A 20848-nucleotide genomic window follows, 5' to 3' on the forward strand; every position below is an offset into this window, starting at 1 on the left:
GACCCTTGGCTGGTGGTGGGGGACCATCCGCAGTGGTGGGCTATTATGCTAGGGTGGGGGGAGGCGCTGGGGTGGTGGGGAAGGGAGAACCGCTCACGGCACCACTACGCCAACCCCTGGATCGTGTGTAACTATTCTGAGACAACTCTTGTCCCTGCCCGTCTGCCCCACCAACCACCCTTAACCTCTGCCGAGGCCTCTGGCCTTGCGGCTGAAAGCTATTGCTAATAGGCAATCATGGTTTAGTGAGCACTTCACACAACCCAAGTGGATTCCAGTGGGAAGGCAGGACTTGTAGCGTGTGGGAGTCATTGCCTATCGTCCCAATCACGACAACACCACATATGCAGCAGCCAGCATCAGAACACCGAGGGGATAGGACACAGTTCTGGGAACATGTCCACGACCAGAGGGTGGGTGGGTGCCACGAGCAGCGGAGATGCCTGGAAGTCAGCCCGCATTGCGGAGGAAAGTGACAGGCGTCATAAGGGTGTTCAATGTATATTACAATTCCCCACTCTCCCAATAGTGTCGTCCACCCTCCAAACCACCCCCCCATACACCCGTTACCTAACCTGTTACCCCCTCCCCCTGGTGCCCTCAGTGATCCTTGATGTGCTTGGCCTTCCTAGCCTGTATAGGTGTTTCCCCAGGATGCACATCAGAGGTGGAAGCATCCAGTTGCTTATCTAGTCCCGTGGCCTTCGATGCTCCTAACAGGTGTCCTTTGGGAGCTCTGAGGCTGGAGGGCCCCGGTGCTACTGTTGGCGGCCCTGTCCCGTGTGCTGACTGTGAGACGTGGCCTCATCAGAGGGGTGGAACTAGGGGAGCAAGTGGCCACCATTGCCACTCCATGAGGTCCGGTTTGGCATCCAGCACCCCATCCTCCTGGAGTTCACCATGGGACTGAGGGGCAGCTGGTTCGAGCCACGGCTGCCCCAGAATCATCTGGCTCTGCGATGCTCTTTAGTGACTGGGACATGCTTTGCAGCACCTCGGCAATGCCCACCTGCGACTGAGACAAGCTTCGCAGCATCTCGGCCATTCCCATCTGAGAGCGGGACATGTCCCATAGAACTTCATCAAGCTCAACCTGATACTGGGTGACACCCCCCATCGAGGTGGACATTCTGTTGAGACCCTCAGCCATGGCCGTCATCGACTGTGCGATGCTTTGGACACCTTCACTAATGGTGCCAACGACATGCACCAGTCTCTCCACTGCTTCGCCACCCTAGCAGTGTTGGCTTCGGTGCCACGCATTACCGGCGTCATCTCCTGCGCCCGTAGCCTCTGGGACTCCTCTAAGCGGCTATGGATCTGCTGGAGTGACGCTGACAACTCCCTCTGAATGTCACGACTTTCCGGCACCAATTAAAATTGCCAGGGTTGGGAACGGAAATGGGAATCCTGGGTTTAGGTCACGCAATGCAATTTAATCTTGGGACAAGAAAATCTGGCCCTGTTCCTGTTTTGTGTTGGAAACCTTTAAGCCTACCTCAGTGGTCCATACAAAGTGATATCAAAATCATTAAGTTTTAAAATCTCCTGTATAAATGTCATGCTATTGATGGTGCCTCCGAAGCCTGACCACTACCATTTCCCACCAAGGTGTGTGTATCTGCGCTGGTGGAGAGTGGAGTGAGAGTGATAGCTGTGTAATGGCGATTACGGTAGTATTCTCGGAGCTCTCCTCCAAGGTGGTCTCCTGGGAGGCTGGAGAGGGTGCCGTCCGGAATGGGCTGGCGCCATTGGCTGGAGGACCTTTGGGGGAATGGACATGTCGTCAGTGGGAGGGATGGGTCAGTTAGTAAAGCATTAACAACTCACGTTTGACAGGTCCCCCTGGTTCTCACCTCTGCGGCGTCTGCCAGCTACCGCATGGGTGACCGTTCTGTCCTCGGTCATTTCCATGGCACGCTCCTCGATTCTTAGATCTGGCACACCACCACCAGTCTGGGCACTCTCTCAGCGATTATGGGAGAGCTTTTCCTGAGGAGACACAAAGAGGGCATTGTTAGCCATACACGTGGTTCACAGTGGTGGGAGGGGGGCATTGTGAAGGGAGCGTTTGCGGGATGTGATTGAGTGGGGGGGGATGCTGGAAGGAGGGTTGGGAGTCGTATGTGGAGTTGGTGGGTGGATGCTCCCGTGGGGGTGGACAGGTCCCGGGGGGGTGTTGGTGTCTACTCACTCGTGCTGCCCGGTGTAGGTCATTGACCTTTTTACAGCACTGGAGGCCAGTCCTCCTGGTCACACTCCTGGCGCTCACAGCCGGAGCACCTCATCCCAGGCAGCACTGGCTGCCCTATGGCCAACCCTCCGGGACCCTCAAGGGAACAGGACATCACTCCTGGCCTCCATGGCATCTATGAGCCTCCCTAGGTCAGTGTCCCTGAATCGTGGTCTCCTCCATTGTTGCGAGCTGGCTGGGGTTGGCCAAGCAAGTGCAACTTAAGTGCTGCTCGACCTTGTTAGTAGGGGGTTGGCGTGCGCGGTGCTGGCGAATCAGCTGGCGAGCCTTTATGTGCAGCGAGAAGCTTGTGAGGCCTCATTAAGTGGACCAATTAACGTTGAATAGCGTTGCCGGCCTCGCTGGGCCGAGTGCCGGGAAACTCGCGGCAATTCCCACTCGCTAAAACACTTCAGAATTTTTCCAGAGAATCGCGCCCTATATCCCACTGCTGGTGTGAATTGCCTTCCAAAACTGGCCCAACTCCATGAAAATTGTAGAAGGTCTGACATGTCCTCTTCTGCAATTATACCAGCAATGTCATGACAGCTGATTGAGGGCTTGAAAGCTGCTCCCTTTCCGGCACCAATTAAAATTGCCAGGGTTGGGAACGGAAATGGGAATCCTGGGTTTAGGTCACGCAATGCAATTTAATCTTGGGACAAGAAAATCTGGCCCTGTTCCTGTTTTGTGTTGGAAACCTTTAAGCCTACCTCAGTGGTCCATACAAAGTGATATCAAAATCATTAAGTTTTAAAATCTCCTGTATAAATGTCATGCTATTAATATCCCCTGTAATGAATAATTAAAAAAAAAACCTGAATAATCAATTATTATGTAACAATTGATGTCCATAATTCACTACTCTCAGATTAATTTCCCTAATTTTTATCTCTTTTACAGCTTGATGATGTTCTGTACTATGGACCTGAGTCTTTCACTTTGGTTTCTCAAAGAGTCAAATTTCTTGTGCAGAATATACAAAACAAAATGAAAACAAGGGAAATGAGAAAAACGTGAACTTAATTGCCTACCAACTCATTTTTTTCTTTCTTCAGGTTATCAAAGGATTCTTGCCAATTTCTTCTTCTTCATGCTTATTCTGTTACTGACATCATATTCTGCTACATCCCTGGCCATGGCCATTGGTGCTGGATTGGACAATATGGCGACTGCAGGCATGATAATCAATGGCATTTTTGTTTTTGCAATGGTAAATACTGATGCTTTATGACTTGAAGGCATTACTTACTCATTGGTAGATAATTTTCTTTGTGTACTCTCACTGTTGTGGCTTCCACTGTTGCCAATCGGCACCGGAGACGCCAATAATGTTGCTCTTTTTAATGAGTGGAATACTATCCCACCAGCGTCACCAATAATGTTGCCAAATTAACTAGATTTGGCAGTTGTTAATGATAATATTGCTTTTCAGAGTCGCCAGGTATGATACCACCACAAGGCTTTACCAGATATCAATCAAAGACCAAACAACCAGTTAGTCAGTTCAAGTTCAAATATAGTTTATTTACACACAAGGATTACTTCGACATGCAACATAAAACACTACAAGTTAAACTACACCTAACAACTACAATAAACTATACTTAACTTCAGGGCAACCGGCTCTTTGCAGATGAACAAGCCTTTGTTCGGATCTTTCGTGGCTGGGTAGAATAAGTTGCTTCGTTTCTGCTGGGCTCATCCATCTGGTAGCGATCGTTGGTCTTGAACTTGTCTTCTGGTCGTAATGCTACACTTGGTTTTGGGCGTAGGCCGGGGCCAAGAGAGACCGAACACATGGCTGTGTCTTTTTATCCCTCTGGGATTTCGCGCTCTTTGGGGTGGTCCTTAGCTTTGGACCCAATAATTCGACAGGCTTCGATCACTGCCTTCGATTTTGGCTAGTAAAGGGGCGGCTGCCTTGATGGCTGGGTGTGTCCTGAGCAGTCATTGACATTGGCTGTTTGGACTTTCTTAGCAAAGGGAATGGTGCCAGTTAGTCTGCACCTGTATCGGTTACCTGAGTACAGTCCTTTTGTTCTGGGAAAATGGGCCATTAGAATGCAAACGAGCAGGGGTTTTGATCGCGTCTAGCTATCTGGGTTGCAAATATAAACACAAGCTCTGAGTGTGTCTGTATCCTGGGTTGGCCATAATTCCCATGGTCTTTGCAGGTGGCCATCTGAGATGGCTACACCCCGTCCTCTTGATCCTGAACGTGAAGCGTGGTGGATCACACTGTTGATCCTCATCCGTCCTTGGTGTGCCGGTTACCCTTGGTCAAGGACAGGTTCTACGCTACTCTGTCCTGTGTTTTGGAGCATTTACCTAAGTTTTATTAACACATCATACATTCATAATCTCTAAGGAATTCAACTATTACACATTCAACGATTACACGTTGAACTTATTTGCACAAGGGAATATCTAACTATCACAATCTAAGCTACTCTCATGCTGCTGGCAAATATAAAAAGAAACTTTTGTACAATACAAAAGTTTAAACCAACGGCAGCATCACATTTCTACTTAACTTATCAACGTTACAGAGGTGTACAATCTTTATTTTTAGCGGTGGTTACATTGTTTGTTGGGTTAGGTGAATTCCGAAGAAGGGGGCTGGGAGTTTATATATCGGGGAGCCGCAGGCTCTTTTTCGCCATTTGCGGAGTCTAAGTGTCTGGATGACACTGCAGATTATCGCTATCACCAGAAGGGCCTCTACTGTATATGAAAGGGAATACCATTTAACAATGTTTTCGCACCAAGTAGGGGTATCAGTGTCTATCTCTATGTGGTGTGGTGTCCGGGCTAGGGGTATCATGTGTGGTCATGTTCGGGGCTGGTGTGGTGTGGGTTACGGACGCTTGTAACGCATGCAGTTGTAGGATTCCAGCGATGATCACAATGGAGGTCATCAGTCCTGTCTTCATCTTGTCTTCTGTTCTTTGTTCTTCGTATATTCCTGAGGGTGCATGCATAATATCTGTTATTATCATTGGTTAACATCTCGCTTTGTTTGTCTTTCTCTCCTTAACTTCAATTACCCGTTAGAATTGTCACCATGTGTGACTCCCTCATTTTGTTTTTGAAATACCATTTTGGAGAGACCTGAAATGCCAATTTTTAAAGTACAGAGACTCTAGGAGTTTGTGGTCGATGCTTGGAGTGGTTGGACAATTTCTTCGACCAGTCTTTCTTAAATCACAACCATGGGAGGTTGAGGCTTATCTTAACCAGCTGAATTTTAGGGCGGCTGGTTTTATAAAGTTTCTTCGTCCCAGGGTCCAGAAGTAGTTCGCGTATAGCAGCATATATGTGGCAACCAAGTGTGTCAAACATGTAAATAGCAGGTGCTGAACGACCAGAGGGTCGCAGAAGGTAAAGGGATGAGTGTACAGACTGTGGCAAAGGGCATTCTTTAAACCACAATAAGAGCAGAGAAGAGAAAACTAAGACCTGCCAAAGACAGCGAAAGGTGTAAAGAACCATTCCGGAGTACTCAAAGTGACGGGAACATGAGGTGCGTGTGGGCTGCAGCAGGGCAAGAATGGGTGGGATTCCCGGGTACGGTGGTGATCAGTGCCATTGCTCCACTACCTGGGTGACCGAAACGATCGTAAAGAATTTGTAACACGTGTGAGATCCAACAATTGTTCCTTTAACGGCCATTGGTCAGTAAATGGCGTCGGAAGAGTAACTATGACTGTATCAAGAAATTGGGTGTCAGGCCAACATTAATTAAAATCATGTAGCAATAAAAAAGAAAGATGGAAAGAAGGCGGGCAGGCTCCATCAGTAAATAGGACACCGTAAATCTCATGCGGTTCCTTTTTCTCATCATCTAGACACCTCAGGGTTCTGTATCGAAAAGCGTTGTAAAAGGGTTACCGTAACGGGAGTCAGACTCGGAATCGTCACCATCTCCCGGTTGCCAGACTCGTGTCTGCCATTTTGTGCCATGGCCGTCGTGGAATCCGAATCGTCAGGTCTTACCAGTCTATAAGAGTTGTTGCGGTGCCAAAGAGGGGTTCGTTTCTCGTGAGCCGTCGGGGCGGTGGCAGTGAAGGACAAGTTACTGTTGCCGGGCGGTGGCTGTGTCAGTTGCTGTGGAAGGGCATATAGGGGGGCAAAGATATCCTTGTCATGGTTCCGGGGCCTGGGGTGACTGGGGGCAGAAAGATCCTACCAGTGGTCAGAGATAGCAATCAATTCGGGGAGGCTGTCGCTGTCGTCGGAGTCAAGATCAAGGTTGAAGTCTGTACCTGTGGGCGGAGACAAGGTTGGGTCTGTGGGCGTGGACGTGCTGTCATGGCTGGGGGAGGGTTGGAAGACGTTGTCGATGGGCGTGGTGGAATCGTCTGCTATTGCCAGGGAGATGTGGTGGGAGTGGCTACATTGGGTTCCATAGACTTTGAGCTGGTTGATGTGGAACCAACCAGTTTTACCATTGGCTAATGTTATCTTGTACACAGAGGGCTCACTTTGTCCGAAATGGAGTAGGATCCTGAAAATTTAGGGGAGAGGAATGAACTGGGATTGTAAAGGGAAACCATCACATGCTGATCGACTGTTTACTCTACAGAGTGGACTGTTTTATCAAAGCAGGGAGTCTATTAGATCTCCCCTCAACCTCCTAAACTCCAATGAATATAATCCCAGGATCCTCAGACGTTCATCGTATGTTAGGCCTACCATTCCTGGGATCATCCGTGTGAATCTCCGCTGGACCCGCTCCAGTGCCAGTATGTCCGTCCTGAGGTGTGGGGCCCAAAATTGCTCACAGTATTCTAAATGGGGCCTAACTAATGCTTTATAAAGCTTCAGAAGTACATCCCTGCATTTATATTCCAAGCCTCTTGAGATGAATGACAACATTGCATTTGCTTTCTTAATTACGGATTCAACCTGCAAGTTTACCTTTCGAGAATCCTGGACTAGGACTCCCAAGTCCCTTTGCACTTCAGCATTATGAATTTTGTCACCGTTTACAAAATAGTCCATGCCTCTATTCTTTTTTCCAAAGTGCAAGAACTCGCACTTGCCCACGTTGAATTTCATCAGCCATTTCTTGGACCACTCTCCTAAACTGTCTAAATCTTTCTGCAGACTCCCCACCTCCTCCATACTACCTGCCCCTCCACCTATCTTTGTATCATCGGCAAACTTAGCCAGAATGCCCCCAGTCCCATCATCTAGATCGTTAATATATAAAGAGAACAGCTGTGGCCCCAACACTGAACCCTGCGGGACACCACTCGTCACCGGTTGCCATTCCAAAAAAGAACCTTTTATCCCAACTCTCTGCCTTCTGCCTGACAACCAATCATCAATCCATGTTAGTATCTTGCCTCGAATACCATGGGCCCTTATTTTACTCAGCAGTCTCCCGTGAGGCACCTTATCAAAGGCCTTTTGGAAGTCAAGATAGATAACATCCATTGGCTCTCCTTGGTCTAGCCTATTTGTTATCTCTTTAAAGAACTCTAACAGGTTTGTCAGGCACGACCTCCCCTTACTAAATCCATGCTGACTTGTCCTAATCCGACCCTGCACTTCCAAGAATTTAGAAATCTCATCCTTAACAATGGATTCTAGAATCTTGCCAACAACCGAGGTTAGGCTAATTGGCCTATAATTTTCCATCTTTTTCCTTGTACCCTTCTTGAACAGGGGGGTTATAACAGCGATTTTCCAATCCTCTGGGACTTACCCTGACTCTAGTGACTTTTGAAAGATCATAACTAACGCCTCCACTATTTCTTCAGCTATCTCCTTTAGAACTCTAGGTTGTAGCCCATCTGGGCCTGGAGATTTATCAATTTTTAGACCTCTTAGTTTCTCTAGCACTTTCTCCTTTGTGATGGCTACCATATTCAACTCTGCCCCCTGACTCTCCTGAATTGTTGGGATATTACTCATGTCTTCTACTGTGAAGACTGACGCAAAGTACTTATTTAGTTCCTCAGCTATTTCCTTGTCTCCCATCACTAGATTACCAGCGTCATTTTGGAGCGGCCCAATGTCAACTTTTGCCTCTCGTTTGTTTTTAATGTATTTAAAGAAACTTTTACTATCATTTCTAATGTTACTGGCTAGCCTACCTTCATTATTGATCCTCTCTTTCCTTATTTCTCTCTTTGTTATCCTCTGTTTGTTTTTGTAGCCTTCCCAATCTTCTGACTTCCCACTACTCTTTGCCACATTATAGGCTTTCTCTTTTGCTTTGATGCATTCTCTAACTTCCTTTGTCAGCCATGGCTGCCTAATCCCCCCTCTGATAACCTTTCTTTTCTTTGGGATGAACCTCTGTACTGTGTCCTCAATTACTCCCAGAAGCTCCTGCCATTGCTGTTCTACTATCTTTCCCACTAGGCTCTGCTCCCAGTCAATTTTCGTCAGTTCCTCCCTCATGCCCCTGTAGTTACCTTTATTTAACTGTAACGCCTTTACATCTGATTCTACCTTCTTTCTTTCAAATTGGAGATTGAATTCTACCATATTATGATCACTGCCTCCTAAGTGCTCACTTACTTTAAGATCTTTAATCAAGTCTGGCTCATTACATAACACTAAGTCCAGAATGGCCTGTTCCCTCGTGGGCTCCATCACAAGCTGTTCCAAAAAGCCCTCCTGTAAACATTCAATGAATTCCCTTTCCTTGGGTCCACTGGCAGCATTATTTACCCAGTCCACCTGCATATTGAAGTCCCCCATGATCACTGTGACCTTGCCTTTCTGACATGCACTTTCTATTTCGTGGTGCATTTTGTGCCCCCGGTCCTGACCACTGTTAGGAGGCCTGTACATAACTCCCATTATGGGTTTTTTTCCTTTGTGGTTCCTCAACCCTACCCACACAGACTCCACATCATCTGACCCTATGTCGTTTAGTGCTATTGATTTAATTTCATTCCTAATTAACAAGGCAACCCCTCCCCCTCTGCCCACCTCTCTGTCTTTTCGATAGGTTGTGAATCCCTGGATGTTTAAATGCCAGTCCTGAACCCCCTGCAACCACGTCTCTGTGATGCCTACCACATCATACCTGCCAGTCACAATCTGGGCCACAAGCTCATCTACCTTGTTCCGTACACTGCGCGCATTTAAATATAGCACCTTTAATTCTCTATTGACCGTCCCTTTTTGTTTTCTTAGTGTGGCGGACCTTGGTTTACTGAGCCTTTCCATACACTGTGTCATATTTTGTGGGATTGGGACTATCGTAACCTCTCCTGAGTTTTGTCTTTTCGTGCTTTTTTGTATTCCTAAGCAGCTGCGCTTCCCACTGATTACTTCACCTCTTGGTTCCCTGACTTTCCCTTCCCCCCCAATCTCTAGTTTAAAGTCCTATTTGTGGTGTTGGGTGCTCTGGTGCACAGATGAGCCAACACAGTTGTATGTGGTACAACTCTATTTTATTTTAACTCTTATAATACAGTTTGTTCTGGATACTCTGCACGTGCTGTCTCCCTGAGTGTGTCGTGTAGTAGGTCTGTCCTGTTCCTCCTCTGCAGCTAATACTGACCACCGGGGGTCGTGTCTGTGCTTTTATATCTTTCTGTCATTGGTTGTGGTGTTGTGTGTTCTGATTTGTCTGTTGGTGTGTCTATCATGATGTGTGTGTTTGAATATCATGACATCCCCCCTTTTTACAAAGATATGTGCCTACGTGGTTATAAATATAATTGTGTCGTGAGTGCATCTAAGAGTGTGTGTGTGTGTTGTGTACAGCGTGTGTATATGACGTAACTATTTACATGGGGCGATGTCGGGTGCGTCACACTAACAAGGTTGTACCATAACAAAACATGGATGCGAGAGAAAAAAAACTTGAACAGTGGTCCGGTCAGACGATATCCGGAACAATAAACAACAACAGGTTATAATACAGAAGTGTTTGACTTTTTGAACGTATGAACAGCGTTATAAGTCCAGTCTAATGGGTGACCGCCTCAAGAATGGGCTGGTCCTCAAGCCGGTTCAGCTTTGGAGATTTGGGGTCACACTGGTTCACCTTGGGCTGTTGGAGGTGATGCTGTTGCCGAAGTCTCTACTTTACCGTTTGTTGTACTTCGTGCGGTGCTTGGTTTTTCATTCGTGCAAATATAACATTCAACATCTTTGTTAGTGTTGCCTTGGCTGTGGTTTGGTTCTGGTGGCGATGGAAGGGGCATGATCCGTGGCATCTCCACGAAGTCATCCTTGGGAACCAGTGGAGGATCCGGCGTGTGCGTACGGTTCAGTTGCGAGCGTGGAAGGCGGCGCAAAGCTCGCTGATTGCGCCTACGCACCAATCCATCCGCCCTGCATGCCAGGAACAAGGTGGAGTCTTTTTTCTTTTTATGTTTGTGGTGGACGGCACCTTGTAGCCGATGGGTCGTTGCCATCGAAGTAGCACCATCACTAATATCATGCAAGGCGATGACTGTGCCAGATGTGGAAGTTGGCCGAGACCGTGCACGCTGGTTCCGGCCACCTGCTGTGCCGGAAGGGCGACTCCGCAGAGAAACGTCGAAGCATGTCGCCTTGGAGAGAGAATTGTTGCTCGCATCAACGTCTGGCGATGGCGCGAATTGGTGTGCCCATCTTGGACCGCCGGTGCTGGTTGCCACTGCCGACCCAGTGGGACTGCCACGCGATCCATTCCCTGTCGCCGTGGCATCCGCCGTCACCCTGAGCGTGCCATCACCGAGGCCGCGACACCGCCCGTCCGGAGCAAGGTCTGGCGTGCGCGAATCAGAGTCGGCGCTTGGCTGCTCCCCATCTGGAGTCCGGTCTGCCTTCCGTCGATGCCCCCCGTCCGGAGTCCCAACAGGTTCACTGGAGGCAGCCGAGATTCCCTGAAGCTGCACTTCTGGAGTCGGAACATGCAGGAATGCACCAACCAGTGGAGAGGCTCGAGCCATCGAGGGTGGAAGCGGTGCGCCGCCACCGCAGTCGTCAGTGGTCCCACCGTGATCGTCGAGTGCCTCGGTACGCACTAGGCGAGGTCTGTCACCTTGCACCTTTTGCATGGGAAGTGGGATGCTGTCGTCACTCGTCTCACATCCCGTGGATAGATCCTCATTAGCAGCTTGCTGTTCACTAGGGTTGGGTAAATTGTCAGAGTTTTCATCTGGTGGTGCACACCATGTCGGTGGACTGTCATTGTCTTGCCGTTGTCCTTCATTTGGGCTTTTCTTCTTTGGAATTTTAAATCTTCCCCCAGACATTGCAGAACCTTGTTTATTACCCCCAAATTCTCCCATATGTATGGTCTCGAATATAGGATCCAATGTTTCTATCGACATTGTACTATTTTCCAAAGAACATTCCATTTCATTTTTCTTCTCAGGTACCTCATATGTATCTTTGTCTAATGTACATGCCTTCATGGTCTCTGGGTCTGATTTTGCTGGGACTGGCATGGTCACAGTCTCTCTTTTACTGTTCTCAATTGCCCACATTATACTCCCCATACATAACTGCTTAATCACTGGGGTTAGTGTGGTACAATGGATAATCGGGTCGACCTTATCTGCATCTTCACCATTAGTGGAAAGCACACTTGGTTCACTTGAAAATGCTGTGGGTTTTAAATTCGTTATCTGGCTACTCGATGTCGGTGTCCTCAGGATTCTTGCTCCAATGTTCTGCTCATTTATCAGTGGAGTGTGTATAGGTTCAATGCAATTAATGTTCCCCTCAAGGTTTGAAGAGTCATTACTGACTAACTGCTGGTCTCCGAAGTTGGGACTTTGCGGCGTTGTGTTGAAGGGAGACATTTGTAGATATGATTCAGGTTGTGTTATTTCCATTACCTGAGGATCAATGTCTTGTCCATGTTTTCGATCCGTACTAAAACACTGGCAATTCTCAGTCTGCTCCTTGCAAGTTAAACATTCAATTAATTTCCTCAGCATCCTTCTGTGGCCGTGCAGCATTATTAATCTCTGTTCGGCTATAATGATCCTGAAGGTCAGCGCATAAACCTTTTTTCTTCGGGCTTGGACGAGGCGATTCCTTTGGCTTGTCTTCAGTTGGGCTTGAACAGTCTTCAGCGCTGTGCCCTTCATTGTAGCATGAGAGACCGTCATGGTCATGCTGCTGTGTAGTGGAGCATGGTAGGCTGTTATAGCCTTCTTGCTGTTCACGTGAGCATGGCAGACTTGCATCGTCTGCCGCTGGTTGGTCAGGAGAGGTTGCTAGACCCTCATGGTCTTGTTCCTGCAAGGACTGCACATTGGAGTCTTGCGTTGCTTCTATCGTGGAGGCTGTCCACGAGCTCCCTGTGGAGGCTTGTGATTCTGGAGTCACTTCTTGTTCATGCAAGGACTGAGCTCTGGAGTCTTGCATTGCTTCTATCGTGGAGGCTGTCCACGAGCTCTCTGTGGAGGCTTGTGACACTGGAGTCACTTCTTGTTCGTGCAAGGACTGCGCTCTGGAGTCTTGCGTTTCTGCAATTGTGGAGTCTGTCCACGAGCTTGCTGTGGAGGCTTGTGACACGAGTCACTTCTGGTTCATGCGAGGACTGCGCTCTGGAGTCTTGCATGTCTTCTTTCATAGAGTCGGGAACGTTGAGCGGGACGTGGACCACTCTCTGTGTGGCAGAAGGGCGCTCTCCGTGTGCTTGCAGCGCTCCCTGTCTGTTAATGTCAGGCTGCAGCATCATCCGGTACTGATAAGTTGGGACGTCATAACACCTGGATTGAAGATCCTCAAATCCGAAAAATGAATCCGCATCTGCGTCGGATTCAATGTGGGGGCCGCCAATGTGCAACACGAAAGGTTCGTCCGAGTCATAGTCGTATAGGACCACGGAGCTATCATTGGGCTCGCGAGGTCCGGAAACACTGTAAAGATTGTCATCGAAGTATTCAAGGTCGGAATCATCGGCTTGTGCGTAGGTAACTGCTTGTCGGAGGGTTCTTCGGAGGTCAAATTCATCTCCTGGGTCAATTTGCGGCAATGTGCTGTCATTCCAGGTGAGGGAAGGTTGTTTTACAGCTTTAACAGATTTTTGTTTTTTTGATTTGGGACGTTTCCCTTTTAAATTGGATTTGGGACGTTTCCCCTTTAAATTGGTGCAGTCTGGGGCCTCTGACATCCTGACGCTCGGTATGTAGCACGTAGGAAGCGACTGCGCATGCTCAGATCGCTGTTCCTTTACCGATGGCCGTTTTCTTGACTGCGCATGCGCAACATCTCGCGCATGCGCAAACAAAACTTCCGGTTCTGCGCACTGCTCGCGCAACTGTGCTAGCGTGATACCTTTAGCAAGATGGCCGTCGACCTCGACCCAGCCCTCTCTCAGGCCCGGGATTTCGGCCTCTGGGAATTCGGGCTCCGGGATCCCGGCCACGAGGTGAGTACTGCAGCTTTTCTTACCTTTACTTGCCGATTGGATTGCGTTTTCTTCACAGTACTTGGAGAATATGTCCAGGACTGCCTGGTAATCGTACCTTTGCTGCCTCCTGAAGAACCTGAACCTTCTGAATATTTCTCTTGCCCTTGCACCGGCGATGGTGAGGAGAAATTCAATTTTTTCGCTGTCATCCAGGTCTTGGAGTTCAGCTGCCACCAGGAACAATTCGAACCATTGCCGGAATCGCCGCCAGTTTTCGCAGAGATCGCCGTAGCACTGGAGCGGCTGCGGAACCGGGAGCTCTATCATTTTGCCTGGGCACTGCTGGTTGTCTGTGTACACTGAGGTATGCCGGCAGGTATCGATCCACTCCTGTACCATGTGGTGTTGGGTGCTCTGGTGCACAGATGAGCCAACACAGTTGTATGTGGTACAACTCTATTTTATTTTAACTCTTATAATACAGTTTGTTCTGGATACTCTGCACGTGCTGTCTCCCTGAGTGTGTCGTGTAGTAGGTCTGTCCTGTTCCTCCTCTGCAGCTAATACTGACCACCGGGGGTCGTGTCTGTGCTTTTATATCTTTCTGTCATTGGTTGTGGTGTTGTGTGTTCTGATTTGTCTGTTGGTGTGTCTATCATGATGTGTGTGTTTGAATATCATGACACTATTGACCACCCTATTTACTCTTTTCGCCAGAACACTGGTCCCAGCTTGGTTCAGGTGGAGACCATCCCAACGGTATAGGTCCCCCCTGTCCCAGAACTGATGCCAGTGTCCCATGAAAAGGAACCCCTCTTTCCCACACCACTCTTTCAGCCACGTGTTAACTTCCCTTATTCTCGCCTCCCTATGCCAATTTGCACGTGGCTGCTTTTGCACGTGCACGTCTACTTTTAAATCGGGCCACCAGCACAAAGGTCTTAAATGGGCAATGGTATTGTCTATCCCCTGATGTCCGTGTCCGTCATGAAACTGGTAAATTATCTGGTTTCTGTCCTGGGTGGGGACCACATAAATTCCATTTTTCAAAACTATACCGTCCTGTACCATCAGTGTGTCCTTGAATTTGTCGTAGGGGGCTGGGAAGTTACCATCTAAAACTTGCTGAAGAGAGTCATCTGCCTTTTGGGCCTGGGCTAAATCTTCGATATTGGTCTGTGAAACCTGGACTGCGTGTATCAATTCACTTTCGGGTGGTTGCCAAAAGTGTCCGTGGCGTGACCCTGACTTGGCTAAGGCGTCTGCCTTTACGTTACCGAGTGGGGAGGAACGATGATGGCTTCTCACTTTGATTATGCCATATGTGCGGTCTTTTGCTGTCTTAAGGATATGCTTCAACAATGGGGTAGGGGTTTGCCATCAGTGGATACGAATCCTCGAGATTCCCATAGGGGCTTGAATTCTGTCAAACTATTTCCAGACATATAAACTGTCCGAACGTATGTCCGCTGTGGTCGGAAAGGAATCTGGGTGCTGCACTACATATGCTATAGCTGCTAATTCGGCTGCTTGTGATCCTAGGTGGCCAGGCAATTTTAAAGATATTTCCTCTAATGCACATACCTGTGCGTCTTCCACATAAATTCCACAACCAGTTATTCTCTTTCCAATCTCAATGGTGGAGGAACCGTCTACATAAATCTTTAAAGCGTTGTCCGTGGTCTGGGGACTCTGTGTTCTGATGCCTGCTCATGTGTGTAGTGATTTTGGAATAAAGGGTCCTGTGTGGTGTTTGGCTGCAATGATCTGGCACTCATGTGGGGTTCCTGCATACTGAAAGTTGTCAGCTAAAAATGTGTGGGGTTTTGTACGTTTAACTTGTAACAACAGTGTCCAGCGAGCTGCTCTAATCTGGCTGACTGAACCGTCCTTTAACCTACCATCTAACAATAGCTGCGTTGGAGTGTGCTCGGTTAAAATCGTTATTAGGTTAAGGCCTGTGATATATGCAAAATACTGCACTGCCCAAACGACTGCGAGCAAGTGCCGTTCGCAGGCTGAAAATCCTAGCTCTACGGGATCCAAAATTTGTGATGCATAGCCTACGGGTCCTAAGTGGTTATGTCTTTCCTGTAGGAATACTGCTGATAGGGTTCGGTCAGTGGTCGCTACTTCTATGGCGTAGGGAGAGTGTGGGTCTGGAACTTGCAAATTGTTTGCGGATCAAACCAATAGTCTCCTACTGAGCAAATGCTATGTTCGTAGTCCCCTACTGTGAGCGTGGCGGGGAATCTCGCTGTTTTGGCCATTTTCCATACACACCTATTCACGGGGTCAAAGGAAAGGTTGTGGGAGCTCATAAAGTCGATTCCTAGAATGTGCTCGGCTGTTTGGGGCAAGTCGACTAAAACAACGGGGTGTCTGGTGTTTATGGTTCCTATCTGAATATCTATGGGGGCTGTAATGTATCCCTGCTGTACATGTCCTGTAAATCCATTAAGGGTGATGGTGTCTGTGGTGGGCCATTTGTCACGCTGAAACATTGTGGAGGAGTTTAAAGTGGTGCGGGACCCTCCTGTGTCCCAAAGGAACTCTACTGGATGTCCCCGACTGTGCCTGTGACTACTGGTCTGCATGATTTGTCCCAGAGTGTGTCGCAGACACAAGTTGGGGAGTCCAAACACCGTCAATCTGTGGTGTTGATTACTGCATTATCTGTTTAGGCGCTAATGCTATGTATGGGCCTAACATTGTTCCGAGGTGGGGCGTTCGATTGCTGGTGCCTTTGCTGGTTCGGGGGGTTTTGTCTGCATTCGAGGGCGTAATGTCCCTTGTGTCCACAATTATAGCAACCTCGTGGTGCCTGTACTCTGGGGAGCTGTCCTTTGTGTCTGCCCTAATTTATCCATGCTGGGTCCTGGTTAGTTCTAACTGGGTGCATATTCGCTTCTGCCTGTTCCTGATCTGCCTTCCTGTGTAGGGATTGTTCCCAAGCTCTGGAGAGTCTCTTTAATATCCAAACTTCATTGTGTGTGGAGTCTGAGGGGTCGTAATTCACACAAGCTCCTGTGGTATGGGAGTCTAAAGTGCAGACCCATTTAGTTGTGTCGTCGTTATCTAAGTGTGCGTGGTTCAAATCCCCAAATACTGCTGTAAAATGGATCCAAAGGCGACCTGCAAATGCGGTCAGATGCTCTCCCTTCTTTTGCCTTACAACGGTTCAAACCTAAGGGGTCTGTCTCCCTTATTGTAGCCGATCGCATCTAAAATGGACGTTTTAATTTCTTGTAGGCTTCCTCCTCCTACATTCTGGGGTTCTGGTAAAGCTGAGCTAACGGACTTGTCAAGGCTTATGACTATAAGCTTAACTTCCTCCCTTTCATCTAGACCATACATAACCGTTTGCTGTCGTACTCTCTCAGAGAAATTATGTGGGTCTGAGGTGGGTTCAAATGGTTCAATTTTGGTGCAGGCATCTCTCAATTAGGTGATGATTCGTGGGGTGGTGTAAACAAAATCAGGCTCATCCCGCTCCGATGACTTGCGCTGTGTGGTGACCGGATTCATGGGGGGGTGTGCTGCATTTGCAATCGGTAGTGCGGGCGCTTTCTTTTTCGGGGCCTGGGGGGCTCTATTGTGATTTTCTCCACATATCTCTTGGCGGTTTCATTTAGTTCTTGCCAATTGGGAGCACCTTCCTCATCTAAATTTTGTCCAAAGGTATCTCTGAAACCGTTTTGCACTGACAGCAGTGACTGCAACTTCTCTATTTGTCATCTACATTTCGCGTGATCTATTCTGCTCTGTCTTTGTTCTGTAGTGGAGCTATGGAGCTCTCGTAAAGCTACCTTTAAATCTGCGCATTGTCTTGTTAACTGTGCTACCTGCTGTTCTGTCTCTTCTCGCACCAAAATTGCACGCTGTGTATCTTGGTAGGCTTTATCATACTGGGTCTGAAAGCTGCTAAGGTGAACTAAACAAGATTGGTGTGTCCGTTTGACATCAGCCATCTCTTTATCTTTCTGGGAGGCTATATTAGGGGTATCGCGGTACCTAGGTGGGATGTATCTTATACTGTAGTTTGAGTGGTGGAACCTGCCTGCTGGTTCCGTCCAGCAGGCGGAGCATAAGAGTCTGTGTTTCACCTACAGCAGTCATTCTGTACCGGAGCTGCTGGGGTAACTATTTGTTCATTAAAGCCTTCAATTGGACTACAATCTCGCTTCAGTAGTGATTGATCGTGCATCAATCTTTAGCTGCCAACTGTTCCCGGAGTTGCTCATTAATCTTTCCACATTCACTATAGTTTCCCTCATTCTTCTCCTCTTTCCCAACTAGCTGTCTGCGGAGCGTCCTCACGACCTCTTCTGTGCCTCGCAACTGTGCATGGGCTTGCGAACCTTCGCTGCATTCTTCTTATGTACCTCGGTTAGGTTGTCCCACCAGGTTTGTCTGATGCTTCCTGGACCTGACTCATCATTTGAACAAAACTCGGACCAAACGGGCCATCCTTTCCCCTTCAAATACTTCCTCAACTCTTCTTCCCATATGGGGCACTGCTCTGCTCAGCTGCGACCTCGGATTCCTGCGGGTTCATTAGGCGTTCCATCGCTTTTGTGGCCATTGCGACTATTATCTCTGTTTTCCTACCGTTAAGTTCTTTGTTTTCATACCTCTAAGTTCTCTTTTGCTCTGCTTCTAACTTCTCTTTTCCTACCGTCAATTCGGGATGGGGGAATAAGGCGGTGATTCGAACAGCAGGTATGGCCTGGGCTATTTTCCGGTTCACAATACTCCCGGTAGTTTTACACAAAATCTAATGAGTTTACCTTATATCCCTGTTAGTGTGCATGCAGGTTAATACACACTTCCGAATCTCAGTGATTTGATCGATACGGGCTTTACACTTGTAGTTTCTTTCACTTTTCCTCAATTGGATTTCTAATGCAAAGTTTTGTGGGTTCTCTCGGAGTGACAAAATCACTTCTAGGTCGCGTCCCGGCAGAGTTCGCCAATAATGTTGCCAATTGGCACCAGAGATGCCAATAATGTTGCTCTTTTTAATGAGTGGAATACTATCTCACCAGCGTCACCAATAACATTGCCAAATTAACTAGATTTGGCAGTTGTTAATGATAATATTGCTTTTCAGAGTCGCCAGGTATCAAATGATACCACCACAAGGCTTTACTGGATATCGATCAAAGACCAAACAACCAGTTAGTCAGTTCAAGTTCAAAGATAGTTTATTTACACACAAGGATTACTTCGACATGCAACATAAAACACTACAAGTTAAACTACACCTAACAACTACAATAAACTATACTTAACTTCAGGGAAACCGGCTCTTTGCAGATGACCTTTGTTCGGATCTTGCATGGCTGGGTAGAAGAAGTGGCTTAGTTTCTGCTGGGCTCATCCGTCTGGTAGCAATCATTGGTCTTGAACTTGTCTTCTGGTCGTAATGCTACACTTGGTTTTAGGCGTAGGCCGGGGCCAAGAGAGACCGAACACATGACTGTGTCTCTTTTTATCCCTCTGGGATTTTGCGGTATTTGGGGCGGTCCTTAGTTTTGCACACAATAATTCGACAGGCTTCGATCACTACCTTCGATTTTGGCCAGTAAAGAGGCGGGTGCCCTGATGGCTGGGCGTATCCTGAGCGGTCATTGACCTTGACTGTTTGGGCTTTCTTAGCAAAAGGAGTGGCGCCAGTTAGTCTGCATCTGTATCGGTTACCTGAGTACAGTCCTTGTGTTCTGGCGAAATGGGCCATTAGGATGCAAACGAGCGGGGGTTTCGATCGCGTCTAGGTATCTGGGTTGCAAATACACACACAAGCTCTGAGTGTGTCTGAGTCCTGGGTCGGCCATAATTTCCATGGTTCTTTGCAGATGGCCATCTGAGATCGCTACATCACCTGCTATCTTTGTTATTTCCAGAAATAGCTCCCTACATGCTTGAATTCACACTACCATTTAGGCGAGTGTGGAAACCTATAAGCTTGTACATATTGTCACCAACCATGATAACTAACAATTAATGATAGCCATGCTCCCTTGTTAGGCCTGGATGCCTCTTGGCTCAGCAGTTTTGTCATAACCTCATCAGTAATTGCATTGGGTGAGTTTTCCCAGCGAGCCAGAGAAGCCACAGCCAGAGTGAGGCACAGCGAAGAGTGAGTTTGGGAATTTGAAGCTAGGTGGGAATTCGAAGCTGGGTTGGGAGGAGGTGCTTTCTATCCTTGGTAAGTGACTGGTAAGTAGTTTTTCATTTTATTTGTCTATTTATTTATTTATTTATTTATTTATTCTTTCATTTTTTTGAATTGTAGTTGTATAAGTTAACCTAAGGTTTAAGACATGGCAGGAGATCCCAGACCCGTGTCATGCTCCTCGTGTGCGATGTGGGAGCTCAGGGATACGTCCACTGTCCCTTGTTCCTTCACGTGCAAGAAATGTGTCCAGTTGCAGCTCCTGTTAGACCACTTCACGGCTCTGGAGCTGCAGATGGACTCACTTTGGAGCATCCGCGATGCTGAGGACATCGTTAATAGCACGTTTAGCGAGTTGGTCACACCGCAGGTGAAAGTTACTGAGGGAGATAGAAAATGGGCGACCAAAAGACAGAACAAGAGTAGGAAGGCAGTGCAGGTGTCCACTGCGGTCATCTCCTTGCAAAACAGATATACTGCTTTGGATACTGTTGAGGGAGATGGCTCACCAGGGGAAAGCAGTAGCAGCCATGCTCATGGCACCATGGCTGTGTCTGCTGCGCAGGAGGGCAGGAAGAAGAATGGCAGAGCTATAATAGGGGCTCAATCTTTAGGGGAATAGACAAGTGGTTCTGCGGATGCAATCGATACTCCAGGATGGTATGTTGCCTCCTTGGTGCAAGGGTCAAGGATGTCTCGGAGCGGCTGCAGGACATTCTGGGGGGGAGGGTGAACAGCCAGTTGTCATGGTGCACATAGGAACCAACGATATAGGTAAAAAACGAAATGAGGTCCTACAAGCTGAATTCAGAGAGTTAGGAGTTAAACTAAAAAGTAGGACCTCAATGGTAGTAATCTCAGGATTGCTACAAGTGCCACAGGCTAGTCAGAGTAGGAATGTCAGGATAGATAGGATGAATGTGTTGCTCGAGAGATGGTGCAGGAGGGAGGGATTCAAATTCTAGTGGCATTGGAACTGGTTCTGGGGGAGGTAGGACCAGTCTGCACCTGGGCAGGGCTGGAACCGATGTCCGAGGGGGGGTGTTTGCTGGAGCTGTTGGGGAGGGTTCAAACTAATGTGGCAGGCGGATGGGATCCGATGTAG

At 47.9% G+C, this 20848-nt stretch overlaps 1 protein-coding gene across 1 annotated transcript in view; it reads left to right on the forward strand.

The window, feature by feature from the left end:
* LOC140392282 (broad substrate specificity ATP-binding cassette transporter ABCG2-like) overlaps positions 1-20848 on the forward strand; it is a 336441-nt gene that overhangs the window by 283752 nt on the left and 31841 nt on the right. The window contains exon 11 of the mRNA XM_072477599.1: positions 3292-3446. Coding sequence (XP_072333700.1) covers positions 3292-3446 — 155 coding nt within the window. The remainder of the gene's footprint in view (positions 1-3291; positions 3447-20848) is intronic.

Source organism: Scyliorhinus torazame, chromosome 16, assembly GCF_047496885.1.
Source record: "Scyliorhinus torazame isolate Kashiwa2021f chromosome 16, sScyTor2.1, whole genome shotgun sequence".
Taxonomy (NCBI): domain Eukaryota; kingdom Metazoa; phylum Chordata; class Chondrichthyes; order Carcharhiniformes; family Scyliorhinidae; genus Scyliorhinus; species Scyliorhinus torazame.